The sequence below is a fragment of the Papilio xuthus genome, unplaced genomic scaffold, assembly GCF_000836235.2.
Source record: "Papilio xuthus unplaced genomic scaffold, Pxut_1.1 DF824655.1, whole genome shotgun sequence".
Classification (NCBI taxonomy): Eukaryota; Metazoa; Arthropoda; class Insecta; order Lepidoptera; family Papilionidae; genus Papilio; species Papilio xuthus.
Window position 1 is genome coordinate 4,494,609 of NW_013533994.1, and position 20,589 is coordinate 4,515,197.

Genomic DNA, 20,589 nt, shown 5'->3' on the forward strand with positions numbered 1-20,589 from the left:
CGTGCTTCAATTCGTGCAAGAGGGATAGACATATCTTTTGTGTCGCTCAAATGGCGAGGTGGCGGAGCAGTGATAGGTTGGCGAAGTTGACAAATGTCTGTTAACCTTAAATCGATGTCCACAAGTCCAAATGTAAATTTGTATACGATTTCAGGTTAAATTTTTTATAAAACGGAACGTAAATATAATAATTAAAAAAATATTTTAATATACATGTTAACACAACACGTAGATAAAAAAAGTATATTTTAAGAATATTTAAAAAAATTATGAAATAATATAAGGAATATAAATTAATTAAAAATAGTATCACATAGATGTTATACTGTCACAAAATCGGGGCCAACTTAGACTTTAGATACAGTACTTAGTCAACAATTTTTAGATTTAGTAATATTTTCACAACAACAAAATTTATTTATATTTAATAGTTTCCACAGTGAAAACCCACGTTTAATGCTCTAGCAAGTGCTGTGAAACCGTAGTCGATAAAAAAAATCCTAAAACGTATGTGTTAACTATATTTTATATAGAATTATTTTAAAAAATACATTTATTTTTGTTTTTAAAGTAATTTTTAATTTTTGCAACAATTCTCAATTTTATGTTTACAGATAAATGTATCATTAAACAAAATAATTTTACTAGGATTTGAACATATCTGAACGTACGTTTTTCGAAGCATCGTTCATTGTGCGTACCGCAAAGGATTGGAACAAGTTGCCAGCCTCTGTTTTTCCATCCAAATATGATATTGGGACCTTCAAAAGTAGAGTGAATAGGCACTTACTAAGCTAGCGCGTACCATCTTTCTACCAAATCTCCACTTCACCAGGTGGGATCGTGGTCAAGCGCTAGCTTATAAAACGTAAAAAAAAAAACGTACGTGTAATCCTATCTCAGCTGTTGTTTCTTTTTTTAGTTCGACTCATAGTTACATTTTTTTATTTAATATTATCAGTTCTATGTAGTAACTGTTTGTATAGGTTTTATTTAAACTTTTAAGATTAAAAAGTTATTATATACTTTTAATATAAAAATCATGTAATGTTATGTGGTACTAGATTTAAATCACTTATTTATCTGTAGAATTTATTTATTATATTAATAAAAAGCACCTTTTATACACAAAAGAATTTTTTTATTTTAATCTATAAGAAGAGCAAAGCTGGCATCTATTCGAAGCTCGTCTGCAGTTTTTTTTTAAATCTTGGTCATGAAGGCACTTTTGAGTACGTAAGTACATTTCAGTTACTGTATAAAATCAAAATGTTATGTTGCAGTGATGTTTTCACCATGTTTTTGTAGATTATATAACCAATGTCAAATCAATAGCCATGGACTATAATAATGTAGCTATTATTTTTCCCGCCACAACCCTATGACTTTCCCGCGCTGTCAGAGGTCGCAACTACGCTATTGGTTGGCACAATTTTCGTGACCTTGACCGAACTACAATCAAATCATACCCGCAGGCCGCAGTCGGTCCGTAGAATTTGCGTTAGTCGGTGGTGGATCGCGTGTTACGTTTCATATTTTCTATTATCGCTAGATTTCAAATAGAATGGTGAGTACACATTGTTTTTGATTTATAAAATGCAGTTTCATTTTTAAATTATTTCTGTTATGATTTTAATTCAAAATTAGTAAAAAATGTCAAAGAGATGCGTGTAGATGCTCAAGATTTTTGGTTTCAATGTTACGTCACAGTGAGATAATAATAGAAATTATATTTAGCTGATTTTTCGTCAAGAACCGAGTCATTTATAATGAATTTGGTGTTCGTAAATTTAAAGTTGCGTAACGCACAAATAAAAATGGAGTAAAAACATTATAGTAACAGTTATAACTGTACCCACTTATAACTTTGCGAATATAATTTTCTCTATAGAACAATGAATAATAAATATAAAAATGGCATTCAAATACTACTGCTGTCATTTTAATAAAAATAGTGTTGTACCTTACGAAGATTCCGCGCCAAAAATCTCATTTTTAAGGTTATAGCAACATTAATCTTTTCACAACTGCAATGAAAGGCAAAAACAATCAAAATTCAGATGCTATTGATAACATGTTGTTATATTATTGGCCGTCCATTGTTTGAATTACCATTATCTTGAAATGTGATTTGAATAAGTTGTGATAACGTCGATTGCAATAAAACAGGGCTATTATTTTTATTATTTTACAGAAAAATCGCATATTAATATTGATGTAATATTGTGAGTTTCTAATGGTCAAACAGTTGTATAAAACACGCCATCTTTGTCAGTCTCTTTCAACAAAAAAGAGAGGTTATGTTTACATCTGTAAATCTAAAAATGACCTTGGTGATAGATCTCTTCGTACATAAATATAGGTCACCGAACGAAACAATTACTTTTATAACATATTTTCTAAATTATTTCGCAAGCTTGAACGTGAACAAAAATTTTCCAATGAATAAAAAAGACATTCAAAATGTTTATATTTTGTTTTTCAAATTAAACAACGTAATATTTAATTCACCTTCTTTCAATTTAAACCAAAGCAATTTCGAAAACGTTAATTATTATCATCTAACCAACATTATAAATTCGAAAGTTTAGATGGATGGATCGATGGCATAGGCGTAGAACGTAGTCTGGAAAAAACACATAGGCTACTAATTAAGTTTTTTTTTTAATCCTACGGACGCAGTCGCCTGCAACAGCTAGTTAATCTATAAAAAGAATTAACATTAACAGTAGTATTTGACGCAATACATGATACATATAAAATCTTGAAAATCTTCCAGTGTGTTTGTGCTAGCTCGTGTGTATACATCGCCTCGGTTTTTGGCACAGAATACCAACATTAATTCTTGTAACCTTCGGTGTTCGGATTTCGATGAAACAGATAACTTACATCGAGAGCTTTTTATTATCTAAATTGTTTTGTTTTCTATTAATTGTGTTCGCTTTGGTTGAATTCGAATTACAACGGAACTGTTTAGAGGTATGTTGGTATAAAACATTTTATGAATGTGATGGTTTATCTTACTAATATAATAAATGCGAATGTTTAGATGGATGGATGTTTGTTTGAACATATCTCCAGAACGGCTGCATGGATCTTGCTTAATTTTGACACAAATGTAGAATATATGCTGTAAGAATATATAGGATACAAATTAAGTTTTTTTTTATCCCGCGCACACGGTGTCGCGGGCGACAGCTAGTAAACAATAAAATCTAAATAAGTAGATAAGATATAAGGATAGTAGTAATAGATTTTGATGATTAAAAAAAAACAAAAAGTACACGCAATTCTTAAATCATCGCTTGTGAAATAAAATAAGATAAAAACTTTTTTCATACGCCGCTGACTCAATTCTAACGTCTTTCACCTTGTCCTCAAAGTCTGTCTGTTCGACGCATTTGATTTTTTGTGACTTTAAAACATTAGAGCTAACGAACGGAGAGCTATTATTATCAATAGCTCTCTTGTATAATTTATCTAATTTTAACAACAAAAGCTCACCATAATGATGTCTTGCTAAAAGGTGAAGATATTCTTAAAATCTAAAATGCGACATAATTTCATGTTAGGAAGTAATTCTAGTACGCTAGTTTTTATTAATAAGCGATGTCTTCTCTCGATTAGTGATTCAGTTTACCAAACCGTGCATAGACAAAAAACCAAATGACAAAACATAACTAAAAACAAAAGTTAGTTATAGTATCATTAGTAGGTTTAGTTGAGTTCACGGCCTTGTCCAGCGTCATTTGGCAATCAGACGTTCAACATGGCTGACTGTTGGCAAAGGAGACACTAGAGAATATTAATTAATTACTGAGCTAAGTCAATGAGCTTTTACATAACCTCTGTTTATCCCTTTCTATGTGGAGTGGGTACAAAAAACTTTCATCCACAAAATCGAATATATCTTTCATCTCCTCTGTCACCTTTCACGAAATCTATCTGACTCTTCTTATGGCTACTTCCAACGATATATTTAAAGTTCTGATATTTTCTATATCTAGTCTAGTCTAGAATGTTATCTTTGTTATGGGAGCCCCTTAGAGCTTGATGAAAAAAAACCGTAATCTGTAGACTGCTCAAAATGTCATCTTTAACAGTTTGGTCTGTTCTGTTCTGTTTCTTGTTTATGGCTCTCCCTCAACGGATTGGGCCAATGTCAAGTGTTTATGTTTAAGTGTGTAACAGTTTGGTCATGAATTATGAACTTCAATACCAAAAATGTCGGAATGTCACATCAAAATTGACAGTAAACAAATAAACGGGAAGTTTTTTACTCAATCAATGTTTAGTTAAATAAATGGATTTGGAAAAAACTTGCTACCCTTGCAAGGAACCTATACAAGATAAAAAGCCTCCCTGTCCTCTCCAATGCAAGTCGCCAAAATGTACTGCCTACAAACCCAAGGTAATTTGGAGTTTTACAGTTCGGACTTTTTAGTAGGACTGTTATATTTTGGGATGGTCTTTATAGGCAATAGTTACTATTCCAGTCAAGCCTTTTTCTCCTCGACGTTTTTACACTATAAGGGTAGCTCCAAGTAGTAATTTTGCCAAAGCTCGTAGTGTAACCATATTCTGTTATTATATTACTCGAACCAGGTATCTCTCTCCGTTCAGTGGTGATAAATCAAATATTCTGTTTGAACTTCCAGGCACCAATAGACACAAGCAAGACGCCCATAGTATGGGTGCTGGGGGGTCCAGGATCAGGCAAGGGCACGCAATGCGAGAGGATCATTGCTAAGTATGGTTTCACGCATCTCTCCACCGGTGACCTGCTGCGTGCGGAAGTCAAGAGCGGCTCTGACCGCGCCAAGTGTCTCACATCCATCATGGAACGGGGTAACTGATGAATTATATTTAACTGCCAGACCCATAATCGTACATGGAATTAAGATAACTGTTTTATTACAGATCGAACAACGGAAAAAACGGCGCAATGATGCAAATCGGTTTTTGCTAATTAATTTGTCTCGCTCAGCCAATAGTTAATTCCCCTACAAGTTCGAGTAAGACGATAGTTTTATTTGGTCCGTCGCGCGGTTGCAGGTGAGCTGGTGCCTAATGAGACTGTGCTGGAGCTGCTGCGGGAGGCAATGATGGCGCGCGCCGCTGATTCTAAGGGCTTCCTCATTGACGGCTACCCCAGAGAAAAGTCGCAGGGCATCGCCTTCGAGAAGACCATCGCTCCTGTTACCGTGAGCAGATTTACTACCACTCTTACAAATCCTTATTTTGAAATCTTTTGCATTTCATCTAATGAATGAATTGCCGCAGCTACTACCTTTAAGTACTTTTATTGACGTAAAATTACGTAAAATCTAGTGAACTGCTTGCTTACTTTAACTTCTTTACAAATTAGTGCTGTAATTGTTATTTTGTTACGTTGTTCGTGGCAAGATGCCCGATAGTCTATCATAGCAATACATATTGTTTCAGGTGATCCTATACTTTGAGGCGTCGTGTGAGACGCTGACGAAGCGGCTGCTGGGCCGCGCGGCGAGCTCTGGCCGCGCCGACGACAACGAGGACACCATCAAACTGCGCCTCAAAACTTTCCTCGACAACAACGACCTCGTGCTCGCACAGTATCCAGACAAACTGAGGAGGGTATGTTACAGACTCATTACCGTTGCTGTTGACTGGACTAAGTTAAAATCTATGAAGCCCGGCTGACTAAAATATTTTAAAATTTGTACCCCCAAACAGACTCCATTTCATCAAGCGAAACCGCACCATAAATGCAAGGAAATAAGGTTTAAAATTATGTTAGCTTTTTGGAAACTCGTGAGTGAATGCTATTTTGTTGATACAGGCACGTTCACTTGGTTATTCATTTCATGTGTATGGGGTTTCCGTCATACTTTTTGCTTGCAGTAAAAAATGATGAAGTAAAGCTTGAAGTACTTTAGAGCGTGATAAAATACAATTACAGACCTGTCGTGTCTTAAAGGAAAATTATTCAAGCGCGCTTTTTATTGCAAAAATCGATTATTCTAATGAACATAATATAACCGCAATGCAGTAACAGACAATATCGATTATTTTACTTAGCTTTCTTGTTCATTTTGTGTCGAAGTCACGTCATGAGGATTTGGTTATACCTGCCTACTTTTAGACATTATTAGTTAGAATCCTTTGGCGCGAATGACGCGCTTTCGTTATAAAGTCAAGTGTCAGAATGATTAGTGAGGGGACATAAACATCGACATTTTAGTAAGGCTGGTGTTGCTAGTACTCCGGCACAGTGTCGGATTTTCTTCCTAATATTTCTTATATGTTTGGTTCTTAAAACATAAGTGATTGTTACAGATAAATGCCGAGGCGACGGTTGACCAGATCTTCAGCGAGGTGCAAAAGATCCTGGATCCCATCGTGGCCACTAAATGAGCTCCCACGACTGAAGTCAGCTAGCACAATATTGTACATATACCTACAACTAATATAACTTTACTGATCATTAAATTATTTCTTTATTCTGTTAACTTGGGTTATTTATTTTATTTAATATTGTTTAGATTCATTTTGCAGCTTTGAAAATGTCTGTGTGTGTGTGTGTGTGACTGGAATCTACATATCGATCTATAAATTTTACTCATGACAAAACATATTAATTAATTAATTTTATTCAATGTTAAAAGCTTACAACAATTCTTAGAGGTTTGCTTAAATTCTATGCTTTGCTTTTCTCTAACATACCAAATATTACGTCTTACAAGTTATAAGGGAATTCAAAAAGTTTCGGGTGATTTTCACTATACAAATACTGTTAATGCGACGGCACTTTTAAATAAAATCGGTCCGAATCCACTTCGATTGGATGCCGTCTATCATTAAAACAAAGAATACTTTTGTGTAGTGAAATTCCCCCTTTTGCAGATGACATTTAGTGTAGGTCCACTTGTTGCTTCTCCCTCTGGCGCACGGCGACCGCCGTTTCTACTAAGAGGTACAGGCATTTAAACTTGTCCCTCTCAAGCTCCGAATTTGCCGGCACCACCTGCAGTAATGGTTCCACTTTAATTTATTGCGACAAGTAAATTGTTAACTTACAAACAAGTTGTTTATGGCAACACTAAATTGAATCTGTCAAATATAATCTATGGAACCATTCAAACTGTCAGGTGACGCCGGCATTAAAACAGTACGGAAAGAAAACAATCTGTTTAAAAACAAAATTTATTCTGCAATAGACAACTGAATAAGATCCTCAAACTAAGATAAAAATTACGGTATATTCTTCTTAATAGAAACTAGTCTAGTTTAAATTGGTTTCATGTTCAATATTTATAATATTTAATTTAATACCGACCTCGCCAACAGATTGTAATAATTTGAACACTATTTATTAATTCCATGGTATCGAATATCAAGAAATAACCGTGCGTATTGAAAGTACCCACAACAGACCTAACAAAATGGTGAGCATTAGCGCAGTTTTATTTTTAAACGCCGTCTTATTATCAGACTCGAAAGTGTTCAAAACGTACTTTCTTGCTACCATTTTTGTAGCTAATCTAAATTATTTAATATCCTTAATTTTAATAACTTAAGTCTTCTGATAGGTGCTGAATACATTGTCTACTGTACATAGACAACATAGTGGGTGTGGATCATGGTTGTTGCGATGAACATTGTGTTCATGTGTCGGTCCTGTTGTTGTGGCACCACATGTCCGTGGTGGCCACCTCGAGTTCCATGGCGACTGGCGGCGGCGGGCTCACCTGCGCCCCCAACAAATAAGCTACAAATATTTTTAACAAACCATTTAAAGACATTAATAGTTCGTACACGCCACCACATTTATATGATGAGCCAAATAATTTTCCTGAATTTCCAATCCACCAAATTATTGGAGATTAGTTGTTATCTTTAGTGCTATCACCTGTATGTTATGTTTGGTTGCATCACCTGTGTATGCATCGGCTGGTGCAGTCGCGGCATCTGCGGGGCCCAACCGTCACCATCATTCTCAACCTCGCCCTCCACCAGTTGGGTCGAGCTCATCGTCACCACTCCACCAGATCTATTTACAAAACTACGATTGTTTTTAATTTGTCGTAAACATTTATTCCTGTTTGACTCTTTCGATGATGTCCGTTTTTTGAATGATTTTACACTTGGAAGTACATGACAAAAATTAATGAACTAATTTGTAAGTATCATAAGAATACTATACAATTATCGAATTCTGTAACGTTTATGTTAGAAGCTTGAAGACTGGCACTAGATACATTATGAGCCAAAGAACCAATATAATTAAATCCATTGAATTTTGAAAAAATATTTGGAAATACGTTACCCTCTAATAGCGGGATGCAAGTCCCTGTCGTCGGGTCCGTAGCGGATGACGGACTGCCACACGGAGGGGTCATACTTGACCTCCTCCTCGCTGACGGCGCTCGAATACCCTTCCTCCGCGTCACCCAGCGCATCGCTGCGATACACCAGCAGACCGTCGCCGTAATCGTGTCCGCGGCTGTTATCCACCACGTTCTAACATATTTGGATATAAATGAAAAGCATTTTCAGGTTTTATATTTGTGGAATACGAGATAAATCGATTGTACGATCGCTTTCGTGTACAAAATGTGTTTGTACCTCAACTTCTACGCCACCCCAAGCGGCGACAGTGACGTTGGCGGGCGCGAGACCGAGGCCGGAGCCCGAGGCAGGCAGGCCGAGCGCGCCTAGTGCTCCTAGGGCGGCGCCGGGTGGCTGCTTGCGCCCGCGCCGCGAGATCGTGTAGTGTACCGGATCGTGCCCCTCCCGCCGGATCATTTCGGGCAGAATGCGTCGCCGCGCATTTATAAACCAATTGCAAACCTAAGAAGACAGCAGGAACATCTTAAGTTCTATAATTTATTACAAAATAAATGACACATCTAATGCCATAATACATTGTGACATTGATCTAGAATTTCCTGTAAGCATACGTATTATGAAGAAATTGTTTTTCAAACAAAATCATTAGTATGCAGCGTCAATAAAGGAAGTAAAAATACAGGCGATAGTAAAGTAATAAAAAGCAAAACATTAGAGCAACCTGCAGGACGGTCAAGTTGGCCTCCTGACTGAGAGCCAGTTTCTCCGCGTCGCTGGGGTATGCGTTGTAACGGTGGTCGTAGAGCCAGCGCTTGAGTATCTTGACCGAGTGCTTGGGTAGGTTGCCGCGTCGTTTGCGCACCGAGCCCACCACGACAGCTTGCGGTGGCGGCAGGCGCGCCTGCAGCATGGGCGGCCGCAGCCCCGCCTCCGCCTCCCACTCCGTGCCGCTTTCGTTCTCGTCAGTCGATGATGTTGACGGAAAGCGATCGCGCGCTATAACAATTGAACGTAAAACTTATTTTATGTATACTTTATTGACAAAGAAATACCTCTACTAATCCTGTATGCAAATACTTGACGATTCTTACAACAAATTTTAACTTCCATCTTTATATAAATGTCCCGTATTTACTGCTTTTCACTTATAAAGATAATATTAACAAACAAAATATTATTTGAGTATACACTTTCTAAATAATGCTTGTTGAAACTCGCAATAGTATTCATTTCTTAGTGACGGGCTTATGCAAAACTTTGAAAAAGTAACTTCATCCAAAGTCACTATTTCGCGCAATATTGTTGCATGTTTATATTCTAACGCAAGTCATGTATTCCTTGTACCGCTTAGTCGATAAATAAAAGCAAATACTAACGCAATTTGATCTTCATAACTTTGATGACGGACTTGCGCAGGTTGCTGATGTTGTCCAGCCTTGCCAGTTAGATTCCCGCGCCGCGTTGACACAAGCCGCTCTTAGACAGGAGGAATTTATTCTGTCGTTCTTAGACAGAAGAAATGTCTGAAATCGTCAGTGTCGTCTTCCGACATGTGATCCTGGGCCGTCCGACCAACAATGAACGATTATTTTTGTTTTATAAAACGATGCGCTTTTGTGACAATCGACAACGACATGCACTGTCAATTGTCATGGTGAAGCCGATTTTGAAATTTTGAAAAATATAAAACTTCTGTTGCCGGCTAATTATGCAACGCCAGTATTTATATAAAAGAAAGAAACAAAGAGGTTGTAGTTTAATTTTTTTAATTTAAAATATTTTGTTACAATTTGTGAGGTATTCAGGCTGTTTAGAACTATCCGAGATTGTGACATAAAAATCGCTGCCGAAAAATATTTTTCCTAGTTTGTTTTGTTTAAGAATATTCCAGCAACAGTCCGCACTCCCGTTCCTGGGTTGTAACTTCGCAAAATCCATTACTTACCTAACACAAGCTTTTAAGTTTCGCCTTTGGAATGGTTTAAAAAAAATACTGCTCGAATCTGCTAATATTTGCACACTTTGAAATCTTACCATCCACAAGAATGCGGTATGCTGTTTTGTTCGCGCCGTTAGCATTAATTAATGAAAATACATAAATATTTAATTCAATACTGGCTAGTTTAATAAGACCACCATAAAACAAAAGCTATTTATAATATGCGTATACAATATCCAAAAACACAAGCACAAGGTAGTGCATCAATGGGCCACTTCTTTATCTTCGTGTACGGTGACTGGGATGGGCGAGTGGGGCGCGTGCGGTGCGTGGGGCGGCTGGTAGTGAACGGCGGGCGCGGAGAGGGCGCAGGGCGGGCTCTCTTCTGATCTATTGTGACTCTGCTCTATCGTATCTGAAAGGATCTCCTTGAGGGTTGACGCCAACGCTTTCGGATTCCCACTGCTGTCCAACTGTATGAACATATCAGAACGTTTCAGGTAACGGGATTACTAAAATATCTTTGAATACCAAAATATGTTTTATATTGATCTGGAGAAGTCTAAATACAGTATACAAGTAAAGTAAACAATCAACGTCTATGTTTAAATCTATTTACTACTCTAATTTAATAGTAATATTTATCAGCTCAAACTTTGCGTCCCAAAATTATTGGCAGTTTTTAATTATTCCAGTTGTTATAGCCAAAGAGCTAGGCTCCTATCTTCTGCTCGTGGGCAGTACCATTAATACATACGGCTATTCTAGTAGGCTATGACACTGTACCGTTATAACGTGTCCTCCGAATCGTTTGTGCACATTCTTGACTTTGTGAGCGGCGTCACGCACGATGTCGCGTGCCGCGTTGATCTCGGACTCGGGCCTGCCAAGCTCCGACAACTTGTTCTGTAGCCTAGTCGCTGCCACCTGATATAATATACAGTGACTGACAAAGCTCACGGGTGCGTACTAGAGATTCCAGCGACTACGTAAAGCCAACCTTTGTCTTCTAGGAAGCTAGCATTTGTCCTACAACAGCTAAAGCTTTGAGTTCTTGCTCTTTTTCCACTTATCAAAAGGCTACGCTTCGTTTCATCATTTACTATGTTTCTTTAATTGCTATTCTTTAAAATAAGAAAACGTCAACTACCTCATTATCAACCTGGAGTGCGACGATTTTTTCTGGCCATTTGACCTGACTGTTGAATATGTTTGACATCCGCGGGTTCTTTGGGAAGCCGACGAGTATGTAGCCCTTGGCATCCTGCTGCGACAGCATCGCTTCTTTTATCAAATCCACTATTAATTGCTGTTAATAAAAGACATCACATTAAAATATATTTGCGGCACGAGTCCAACTGGATTGAAAATAATTAAGTATGCTAGAAAACAAAAAAGATCAAAAGTTTAACGTTCGAAACTGTTTTCACAAGATCGAGCGAAGTGATTTTATCTTACAAATGATTTATGTTATTTTCCAAAGTCTTACACAATATCCAAGAATTTATAACGGTGTTAACATTAAAAACGTACTTCCGGAATTTCTTCTTGTGCCTGTAATTTATCTGCGATGAGTCGTCCCCGTGCCGTGTCCATGTCGGCCTCGGTCCGGACCAGTTCGCCTGGCCGGATCATTACGTAGCCGGTGATGCTGGAGATGGTCTGCGCGACTGTCTGGTTGCCTGCGCCTGGCACACCGTTTACGAAGATCACCGGTAGATGGCGGATCGGCGACATGTCGTACACTGTGTCCTCCTTCGACGAATAAAAATTGCAAAGATAACCTTATAATATTATGATTTAGGATTAAGCCACTAAGTTTGTCTTGTTGTAATAGATGTAGTTCCTGAGACAAAGTTAGGTCATAATGTATTTTTAGGGATATATTTAGTTGCGTTTAGTAACAAAGAAATACTATCCTTAAAAATAAGTATAACGTTTGTGAAGGCCTTAATTTAAAGCTTCCCTCTAATGTAGACGTCGTATTATGATTACTGCTTCAACTCTAGACGGCTTATTGTAAACACTTACTATATTTGTAATTTCTTTGGCTACAGATTTTATAATGTATGAATAATCAGTATCAAACTTAACAGTTGTGTTAAGGTAGATAATTTACTTTATTATTTCTTTTAAAGTTCTAACATTATTCTTATAGTTAAACGTAATGGAGAAAGTGATATTGTCAAAACATCAGACGTCTGTTCTATTAGTTTTATCACTGTCTTCTCAGGTATTTTCAAGACAGTTCGCAACCAACCTCTATCATTTTCCTCGAATAAAAACAACCCATATTGAACTTGAACCACTAATTAACTTGCGTCGATTTGTAAATAATTACAAACAATAAAGTTTTTTAACGAATTAAAATGACATATCTAAATACATGAATCTCGTTTTGAAACAAGCACGTCTAGATTTGTGACATTCATTTTGACGACCATCAATCGGGCGTACATTCGGTCAGTATTCGTTAACAATACTTTTTTAATGCGAAAAGACTTTTGTATTTAATTTTTTTTAGCTACCGAAACATAGTACAAACTTTCTAAGTATTAATCATCAAGCAATAGTCACCTATTAAGCTTTTTAAGATATTTAATAAAAATATAACTTGAGCGCTTTGCGCCTGATAATATTTTAGCTGTTTGTCGTAGGACTTTGGGCCGCGCTATCATTTTGTCAGTGGAAAAAGTGCGCGCAACGCAAATGTTATAGATCCTACTGCACAAAAGGGGATCGAACTGCCTCTTTCTCCTGTTTTGTTTTACATTCACAGACCGAGGGACAAAGATAATAAGTAACAAACATTATTTGCTTTACAAAAATATTCCCATGACCATCACATGACAGTCAACTTTACAAATGTAATTATGTTGTCCAATCATAACTCAACTTCCGTCAGTGCAGGTCCCCTCTATCATTCTACCTTCATATATCATGGGTGACATGTTGAAAGAAAAATCTGATATAACTGTAATAAAAGTATTTAAAATGTTACTTTTAATCATTACTTGCATTACATTTAGTAGTGTTCAAGCCATCGCTAAATGTTCAAATGATGAGCCTCAAGTTAATCAAGAATATTATCTAGTAAAAAAATGTCACAGATCTAAGTTAGGTATATCATTTAGAGCTAATTTTGCTAAGTTATCGAGCTGTAAGCGTTTTGCTCGAGAGCAAAGAGGTTTATCTTTTAACTTTAGCCCACAAATAGGTGGAGTGGGTTTAGAGTATACTTGTGAAGTGTTACAGTGCGCAGAAATATCTACAGGTTTGTCATTGACCAATGATTCTAGATATGACTATTATAGCTTATTTGGAAATCTTTCATGTGAGTATTAAAATTTGGCAACAAAAAATTACTTTTTACAATGGAAACACACGTTAATATTTGTTTTTATTTTATCTTTCAGTAACAGTAAACTCAATATGTGTTCCTTCATTGGGCTTGTTCTATTTCTTCTCGAATAAAAGGACTTATTCAGAAGCGATAGACGAGTGCCGCAATAAGAGCAGTGTTTTAGCTGATATCACTTCTGAAGCAAAAACAAACGCTATGGCTAAACTGTTAGCAGATGTTGGCTCAGAAGAGGCATTCATAAACTTAAAACGAGACAATACCAGCGACTTTATTGCTTCAAATGGTAAACACATTACTGATGCGAAATACTAAAAGATTAGTTATTAAACTATTCTTATTAATAAATTGAAAGGCGTCTAACTGTAACGTAATTATCAGAATGGTATATTCTTTCTTAATAACATTATTTTTTTGTTAATTCGTAGGTGATTTACTTGAATGTACATCTTATCGTGCATGGGCTCCTGGTCATCCAAGAAAACGGGGGAAAGCAGACTGTGTAACAATCACCAGATATCGCACTTGGAGATCTGTGTCTTGTGAAGAACAACTGGAAGCTCTATGTGAACTTATTCCTAAAAAAAATGTAAAATCGTATTTAAGCATAACGTAATAAGAGCATTGGTTTAACCTTCAAAAAAAGGTGACGATTTTTATTCTCCGAGTACATTTGGTATAATACATACAAAATTGAAAATATTTTATTTAAATAGTACATTGTTTTTTTTTAATTCTTTTTTCTATAATCTATATATAAGATTTATTATCTGAGACAACACGGTATGGCAGCACTGAATGTCATCTGTCAATTTGACTTTGTAATTGTTTATTTTTATTTACCTTATTGGATTGGATATCTCTCTGAAATAGATTCTTCATACTTATTTAATTAAAAACAAATTATAAAATAAGTATGGGACAAGGAAAGAGTCAGTTTTCAGAGGAAGAACTTCAAGATTACGAAGTAAGTAAATTTTGTCTGTGTAAATTTAAGCAACAGTCTACGTCGGACTAATCGGAATATATTTGTTTTAGGATCTGACATATTTTACTAAAAAGGAAGTGTTGTAGTGAGTATTAAAAACAAAATTTTAAATAATGTCACATAAAATATTAAATTAAAAATGTTTATCCTAGTTCGTAATACTGCCGCTCATTTATGCCTTAGTCAATGATTTTTTTAATTAACAAAACATTGTAAGTACATTTAACTAAAACGTGTTATTTGTTTAACAGTGCTCATCAAAAATTTAAAGCTTTAGCCCCAGAAAAAGTTGGACATAATAAAAATGCTAAATTACCAATGGCAAAAATTCTACAATATCCGGAGCTGAGAGTTAATCCATTTAGAGATAGAATATGTAAAGTGTTCAGTTCAAGCAATGACGGTGACTGTACATTTGAAGATTTCCTTGACATGATGTCAGTGTTCAGTGAAACAGCTCCAAAAGCAGTCAAAGCTGAACATGCTTTCAGGATATTTGGTAAGTGATAGTCTGGCAAGCATTAATAATCAAGGTGTGTGAAGAGAGTCCTATACTATCCTACAACGTTTATTGTTTTATGGTAACTACAGCTACAAATTTGGGCTTTGGCACAGCATTCAGTTGTATAACTGAGTACTTAGATATTAAAATACTTTATAAATCTGGTCATTGTCATAACAGGAGTAATCTCATGCTCAACATAAAACTCAAGTGACAGATATAAGTAGCTAAGTAATCTCATAAGAGTAAATATTAAAAAAACTCATTTAATTTACTGTAGACTTTGATGGTGATGACATGATCGGAGTGTCTGATCTACGTGAAGTCATCAAACGTCTCTGTGGACCGGAACACAAGCTGAGTGACTCTGAAATCCAACAACTGGTCCAGAATGTGCTAGAAGAAGCTGACCTTGATGATGATGGGGCTCTATCTTTTGCAGAATTTGAGCATATCATTGACAAGAGCTCAGATTTCTGTCAGTAAGTATTACATGACGAAAAGTAATAAGGCAAAGTATTAATCCATTGTGGGTTTGCATGTTATGGATAAATTGTTATTTCCAAATTGGAAACTAATGGACCTTGAGTCAGTGAGACCAGGGCCTATTGAAGTTTTGGTACTCAGTATAGAATATTTCCGTTGATTATCCATATCTCTATTTAGAATATGTGTAGACAAAGGCTGATGATGATGATGAAATTAATGATACATTTCTTTATTTTTCAGCTCATTCCGTATAAGACTGTGAAAGAATACTCATATTTAAGGAATACAAAGACACATTTCATACATTAAGTTAATCTCATTAGATAATTTAATAGTGTATTATTTATGAATGTGTAGCTAAAGGAAAAATACTCTTTGGTACAATGTGTTTCACTAATGTTGATAAAATAACATATTATCTAGATGTAAGAGAGGATGTAAAAAATTTTTAGTGAATGTTTTAAAAAATGTTCAAATGTTTCAGTGTAATTTTTATAAATTTTCTCCCAAATATTAAGCATATTTGCTTATAATTTTAAAGTTAAGACTTCCAACATGCACTTCTTTTCTTAAATGGTTTGTATTTTTGTGTTTTTTTTTAATTTATTCAATGTATTTTTTTTATATTACTGAATCTCATGACTGATCTTATTTACAAGTATAAAAAGATTTTTGGTTAAATGTGTTGAGTATATTAAAATTGTAATTTGATAATTAAATGTTTTACCAATGAAATATTAATTTTTAATTATTAACACCACATTAAACATGTTCATAAAATGGGGAAATTAATAAAACACTACATTTATTAGTATAAAAATATTTATTCAACTTAATAAAAAGTGACATCCTTACATGTTTCTTGATTATACTTAGAAATAAATGCTCAGTTTTGTAAATAACCTGGTAGTTTCATTCTCATAAATATCCAAGTAGTGAAAAATGATACCAAAATACAAAGGAAGGCCACAGATATGAGCAAGATTCTGTTCAATTTTGGTGTAGATGGATTGTGTGTTCTATCCAATATTATAAAGCCAAGGCCGCCTAGGGAAAACAAGAAGCTTGATGCTAAACCTTCCATTATATACTGGCCATTGACTCTGTTAGGCATAAAGGCTACCGGCCGGCTATGGCCGTGTTCGTCAGTTGTAGATCCTACGCTTGGTGGTTCCACTATGACATCGTATATTATACCTAAAACATTAATAAATTTCACATATACTTCCAATCAGATACAATAAAGTCTAATAAGAATAATATCAGATAAAACATCTAACCTCCTGTCACCAAAAAGTATGATAAAAGCACCAACGAGAAGGTAGTCATGGCAGATGGCGGTTGCAGCCATATCGGCTTCTTTATCTTTATATTAGGTATTTCGAGTACTGTAAACGGTAACGCAAATAATGTTTCCATTTTATTTTTTGAAGGAGCAATCGATTTAGGCACAAGACAAATTATTTAAACTTAAAACGCCAATTGTGTTGACGTAGATGACGTTTCAAGTTCGAGTAATGGAAATGTGGAACTTAAGCAAGGCAAATTGAAAAATATTCAGTTCGAAAGTCGGAAAATAAAATAAAAAGTGGTTTGCTTACATAAATAAAACTACTCCTTCCGTCGCTTCTGTAATTAATTTAAAACTTTAAATTTGTTTTAAATAAAAATCAACAATTTCCAGACACACAATGTCGTAAAATGGAACGTCAATTAGTGTATCAAAAAATAACCAATCAAGATCCATCATGAACGTTAAATGTTATATTACTATTGGAGGAGATTCCCTAATCAATTATTTTTCATCGTATGCACCAATAGCGTTATAACTCGATACTTGAATTTGTAAATGAATGAAAAAATCTTGGGAATTTGGCAACTGTCAAATTTATACGTTTCAACGAAATCGTTCGTTGTCCAAGTTTATTTTATTTCATTTTAATGTAACTAAATGGTGGCTTTCCGTTATTGTTTAAAAATACAAAACAATGTATATTTTGTGTTTGTGATGTCAGTGAATTGAATTACAGTGTTGAATATGTTTACCAAAGCTATGTGAGAATGTGTTAAAATTGCACACAAAATGAACTGGACTGTGGATTTTTCAGTAATTTTACGATGAAGGGTGGTTTGTGTATTATTTACACGTCGTTACTGACCATTTCAGTTCTATCGAGGTACGGTAATGAATTACACATTCAGTTAATTTATTTAATAAAGTCAGGATTAATGAATATTTTTTTTCAGCTGTGCCCTCTTCATCCTTGTGGTTTCGGAGGCTCTACAAGGAGAGGGCGATAACGTGGACCTCTCAGGGCTTAGTAACGTCAGTCAGAAGGTGTCATCTATAGAAAAGGATGAAATTCCAGAAATCCTGCCTGAGACCACTACTTATGAACCAGATAATAAAAAGAAAAAAGACCTACAGCAGCAAGAGATGATATTTGCTGAAACGCTGTCAGTGAACTCTGTGACAACTGATGGGTGAGTTTAATTTGATATTTTAATTAGAGAAAGTGAGAGGAATTTGCCTACAGAAGTTGATTTCTTTTTATTGTTAACTGGCCAGCATCTTTATTAAAATTTATCTTTTGATCTAATCGTAATTAAGACACTTGTTTTAATTATTATGTACATGTGTGTACATTCTATATTTAAACAATAAGCACTTGGATTATGTAAATCTTGTTATATTATAATCTGAGAAGTATTCACTGTGTTTGCTGTTAAAAGGTTTGTTTCCACGCAATAAACTAGACTTGGACTTTGGTATATAATGAGAATTTATATTCAAATGTAAAATAATAGAATGCATTCTATTGTTTGTGTCAGAACCTCATTACTGAATTTAAGTTAAACATTTTTTATTTTTGACAAAAGATAGGAAATATTTCTTATGCAATGTCAATCAGTAATTACAACATATATGTAAAAGTTTTACCAGCCAGTCAATGACTCTGCAACTTATATTATTATCACTTGTTATTGCTCTAAAAATAATAGCCTTGATATAACTTACTTCCTATAAAAATATTTGGACAACATTTAATATTTATGATTTTGTTATATTTCCTCCTTTAATGTCTACCTTCATGGACCTTTTTGTGGATAATATTTGTAAAGTTTTACTTTTATTTATTTACATATTTTTTAGATAACAAGAAAGATACATGTTACTTATTTATCTATAAAATTTAATTTTGATATAACATACATTATTACAAGAATTTGATCGGAGAAAATATGTTCCACAAACTATTTTCTATCATGTGGTACATTTAAAGTCTAAATAAGTACCACAGGTGTGACAAAACATCTCTCTCTCTTTGTGAATTGTTTCCTCAACCTGGATTGTCACGAACATACCAAATGCTAATAAAAACAAAAAATATCAAGTTCTTGTCATTCTCCGTCCTTTGGGCAACAATGACAATACGAAAAAAAATGACAAAAGAAAGGAAATAATTATTTTATTATTAGTATCAAAATTCTTGGTTTCTTGAAAATGTTAAGGTTCCAGTACAGTTCGTAATTGATGTACAGGAAATCTTATTAACCTACATTACAACAATAATTGGTAGTTTATTAACATGAACCGTAATAACTAGATGCTAATCATTCATAAGTGTTTGATAAACTAATTCCGCTAATTGATGATTGCCGTTTATTATGTAGTACCACATACGCCAACATTCCAACATTGGCGTATGTTGCAAGTGATATGTCATCATCCGTTACAGTTGGCAACATGACAGCGGGCGACGTCCCGTTACTTGCGGCGCCTTGACGTCATATGTTACGGTGGGCATGTCAGTATTTGATGATTTTTTTTTATTTCTATCGTCGCGCATAGTGTGTCATAAAGATCCGTAAATTACTATTAATAAGTCCAACGTTAATTTTAAAATAAATAAAGAACAATGTCCTTGTGAAAATGTAGTCGTTCATGAGTCTATTTTTTTTTTCGTTCCACTGGCATAGCAACATAGATTTTTTTTGGCAAGCATTTGCTTTCGTATGTTAGGAATGCGTCGCATACAACAGTGTCACGTGACTATGGGATATTTGACACGTTGTTACTAAAACTGTGTCACTGTAACTACTAGGACATTCAACTCTTTGATAACAATTCTTTGCTATGCAGGAATAATTTTGATGAGTGAATTGCATATTTTAGTTACGTACTTGGTCTGTAATTAACGGATTTTAACAATCGTATTTTTTTAATTTTAATACTAGTGTAAACATTGTTAAAGTCAATGGTATTTAAAAGTTAGAAATTAGAAATTATAAATCGTCTATAGAGATACTAATTAACCTTACGTGACTAGTTTTTGCCTAATCATGACATAAGATTTAGGTAAAGAAAATATTTTTATAAGATAAGAGGCCATGTGCCTCTAGTCACAAATTCGCGATAAGCCTAATACTGTTGGCGATTCGACAGTCACGATAGACTGACGTTTAGTTATTACAGACTTAATTTTGTCTTTAAAATTGTCTTTTCTATCAACTTTTTCCCTCACAATGCGCGAGTAACGTTTTTTCATTGTAATAATAGCTCATTGTTTTCGACGTATTTGCGTAAACACGATTACTATTCATTGCCGCGCCATTTGTGACGAGACCTATTGATATGGAATAATTAGTGGACGTTTACATATAAGCCTTAAACATTGTGTAGTTTTTATCATTTCAATGGGTGAAATATCAATAATATCAAACATTAAAGAAACAAGAAAAATTTCTCGTAAATTTAGTAAGCGCCATCGTGACTCAGGTGCCCCAGCCCCTCGCCACTGGTTCAAGTGTTATTTCTTTACGATTGTATCGACAAAAACGTGCCCAACCTCCAGCGAAACTTAACCACGTTGTTTGAAAACGAAAGTAAACCGAGTCTAAATATAGCGTTCTCTATATTACGATTATAATTATCGTCTGTTCCTAGAATTAGTAAATGGATTAGTAGTAGAATTTTT

At 34.9% G+C, this 20,589-nt stretch overlaps 7 protein-coding genes across 10 annotated transcripts in view; 4 read left to right on the forward strand and 3 right to left on the reverse strand.

The window, feature by feature from the left end:
- The first annotated feature begins 1,475 nt into the window (after nt 1–1,475).
- Ak1 (Adenylate kinase 1) lies at nt 1,476–6,491 on the forward strand. 2 transcript variants are annotated; one of them, XM_013326012.1, is made up of 5 exons: nt 1,476–1,567; nt 4,659–4,848; nt 5,056–5,204; nt 5,446–5,616; nt 6,319–6,491. In XM_013326012.1, the coding sequence occupies exons 1-5, from the start codon at nt 1,565–1,567 to the stop codon at nt 6,394–6,396; spliced, it is 591 nt and encodes a 196-aa protein (XP_013181466.1). In that variant the 5' UTR covers nt 1,476–1,564; the 3' UTR covers nt 6,397–6,491. The 2 variants fall into 2 exon arrangements, with proteins under 2 accessions (XP_013181466.1, XP_013181465.1); XM_013326011.1 differs by lacking the exon at nt 1,476–1,567 and adding an exon at nt 4,211–4,411.
- A 180-nt stretch (nt 6,492–6,671) lies between these two features.
- Nucleotides 6,672–9,967, reverse strand: LOC106127545 (homeobox protein PKNOX2). 3 transcript variants are annotated; one of them, XM_013325643.1, is made up of 6 exons: nt 9,708–9,967; nt 9,053–9,327; nt 8,608–8,832; nt 8,309–8,502; nt 7,918–8,032; nt 6,672–7,006 (listed from the first exon to the last, which is right to left on the reverse strand). In XM_013325643.1, exons 1-6 carry the CDS (start codon nt 9,721–9,723, stop codon nt 6,893–6,895), a joined length of 939 nt encoding a protein of 312 aa, XP_013181097.1. In that variant the 5' UTR covers nt 9,724–9,967; the 3' UTR covers nt 6,672–6,892. The 3 variants fall into 3 exon arrangements, with proteins under 3 accessions (XP_013181097.1, XP_013181098.1, XP_013181099.1); XM_013325644.1 differs by lacking the exon at nt 6,672–7,006 and adding an exon at nt 7,172–7,730; XM_013325645.1 differs by lacking the exon at nt 6,672–7,006 and adding an exon at nt 7,673–7,750.
- A 464-nt stretch (nt 9,968–10,431) lies between these two features.
- On the reverse strand, nt 10,432–12,697 carry LOC106127543 (adenylate kinase isoenzyme 1). The gene is made up of 5 exons (XM_013325641.1): nt 12,531–12,697; nt 11,804–12,025; nt 11,421–11,579; nt 11,057–11,197; nt 10,432–10,743 (listed from the first exon to the last, which is right to left on the reverse strand). The coding sequence occupies exons 1-5, from the start codon at nt 12,561–12,563 to the stop codon at nt 10,534–10,536; spliced, it is 765 nt and encodes a 254-aa protein (XP_013181095.1). The 5' UTR covers nt 12,564–12,697; the 3' UTR covers nt 10,432–10,533.
- A 513-nt stretch (nt 12,698–13,210) lies between these two features.
- CTL6 (C-type lectin 6) lies at nt 13,211–14,247 on the forward strand. Its single transcript, XM_013325537.1, has 3 exons — nt 13,211–13,604; nt 13,687–13,917; nt 14,060–14,247. Exons 1-3 carry the CDS (start codon nt 13,211–13,213, stop codon nt 14,245–14,247), a joined length of 813 nt encoding a protein of 270 aa, XP_013180991.1.
- A 243-nt stretch (nt 14,248–14,490) lies between these two features.
- On the forward strand, nt 14,491–16,465 carry LOC106127497 (calcium and integrin-binding protein 1-like). The gene is given in 5 exon segments (NM_001312341.1): nt 14,491–14,598; nt 14,670–14,704; nt 14,871–15,118; nt 15,402–15,603; nt 15,851–16,465. Coding segments are annotated over 5 exon segments (558 nt in total). The 5' UTR covers nt 14,491–14,547; the 3' UTR covers nt 15,873–16,465.
- On the reverse strand, nt 16,415–17,048 carry LOC106127498 (oligosaccharyltransferase complex subunit ostc). The gene is given in 2 exon segments (NM_001312344.1): nt 16,415–16,807; nt 16,891–17,048. Coding segments are annotated over 2 exon segments (450 nt in total). The 5' UTR covers nt 17,030–17,048; the 3' UTR covers nt 16,415–16,496.
- A 450-nt stretch (nt 17,049–17,498) lies between these two features.
- The window catches only part of LOC106127640 (SUN domain-containing ossification factor), a 50,365-nt gene continuing 47,274 nt past the window's right edge, over nt 17,499–20,589 (forward strand). Inside the window, exons 1-2 of the mRNA XM_013325791.1 lie at nt 17,499–17,787; nt 17,858–18,094. Of these exons, the coding sequence (XP_013181245.1) occupies nt 17,729–17,787; nt 17,858–18,094 (296 nt within the window). The 5' untranslated portion in view covers nt 17,499–17,728. The remainder of the gene's footprint in view (nt 17,788–17,857; nt 18,095–20,589) is intronic.

Bases quoted from the DNA above. Each gene is read 5' to 3' on its own strand.
- LOC106127545 (XM_013325643.1), bottom strand. The intron at 8,833-9,052 runs GTTGCTCTAATG...CTGTCTTCTTAG, and splicing joins CCAACTTGACCGTCCTGCAG to GTTTGCAATTGGTTTATAAA. The intron at 8,033-8,308 runs GTAACGTATTTC...TTTTGTAAATAG, and splicing joins TTGCATCCCGCTATTAGAGG to ATCTGGTGGAGTGGTGACGA.
- Ak1 (XM_013326011.1), top strand. From the start codon at position 4,304: ATGGATTTGGAAAAAACTTGCTACCCTTGCAAGGAACCTATACAAGAT. The intron at 4,412-4,658 runs GTAATTTGGAGT...TTGAACTTCCAG, and splicing joins GTACTGCCTACAAACCCAAG to GCACCAATAGACACAAGCAA. The intron at 5,617-6,318 runs GTATGTTACAGA...TGATTGTTACAG, and splicing joins ATCCAGACAAACTGAGGAGG to ATAAATGCCGAGGCGACGGT.
- LOC106127543 (XM_013325641.1), bottom strand. From the start codon at position 12,563: ATGGGTTGTTTTTATTCGAGGAAAATGATAGAG. The intron at 12,026-12,530 runs GTTGGTTGCGAA...TATTCGTCGAAG, and splicing joins ATTCGAGGAAAATGATAGAG to GAGGACACAGTGTACGACAT. The intron at 11,580-11,803 runs GTACGTTTTTAA...TTTTATTAACAG, and splicing joins CACAAGAAGAAATTCCGGAA to CAATTAATAGTGGATTTGAT.
- CTL6 (XM_013325537.1), top strand. From the start codon at position 13,211: ATGGGTGACATGTTGAAAGAAAAATCTGATATAACTGTAATAAAAGTA. The intron at 13,605-13,686 runs GTGAGTATTAAA...TTTATCTTTCAG, and splicing joins CTTATTTGGAAATCTTTCAT to TAACAGTAAACTCAATATGT. The intron at 13,918-14,059 runs GTAAACACATTA...GTTAATTCGTAG, and splicing joins CGACTTTATTGCTTCAAATG to GTGATTTACTTGAATGTACA.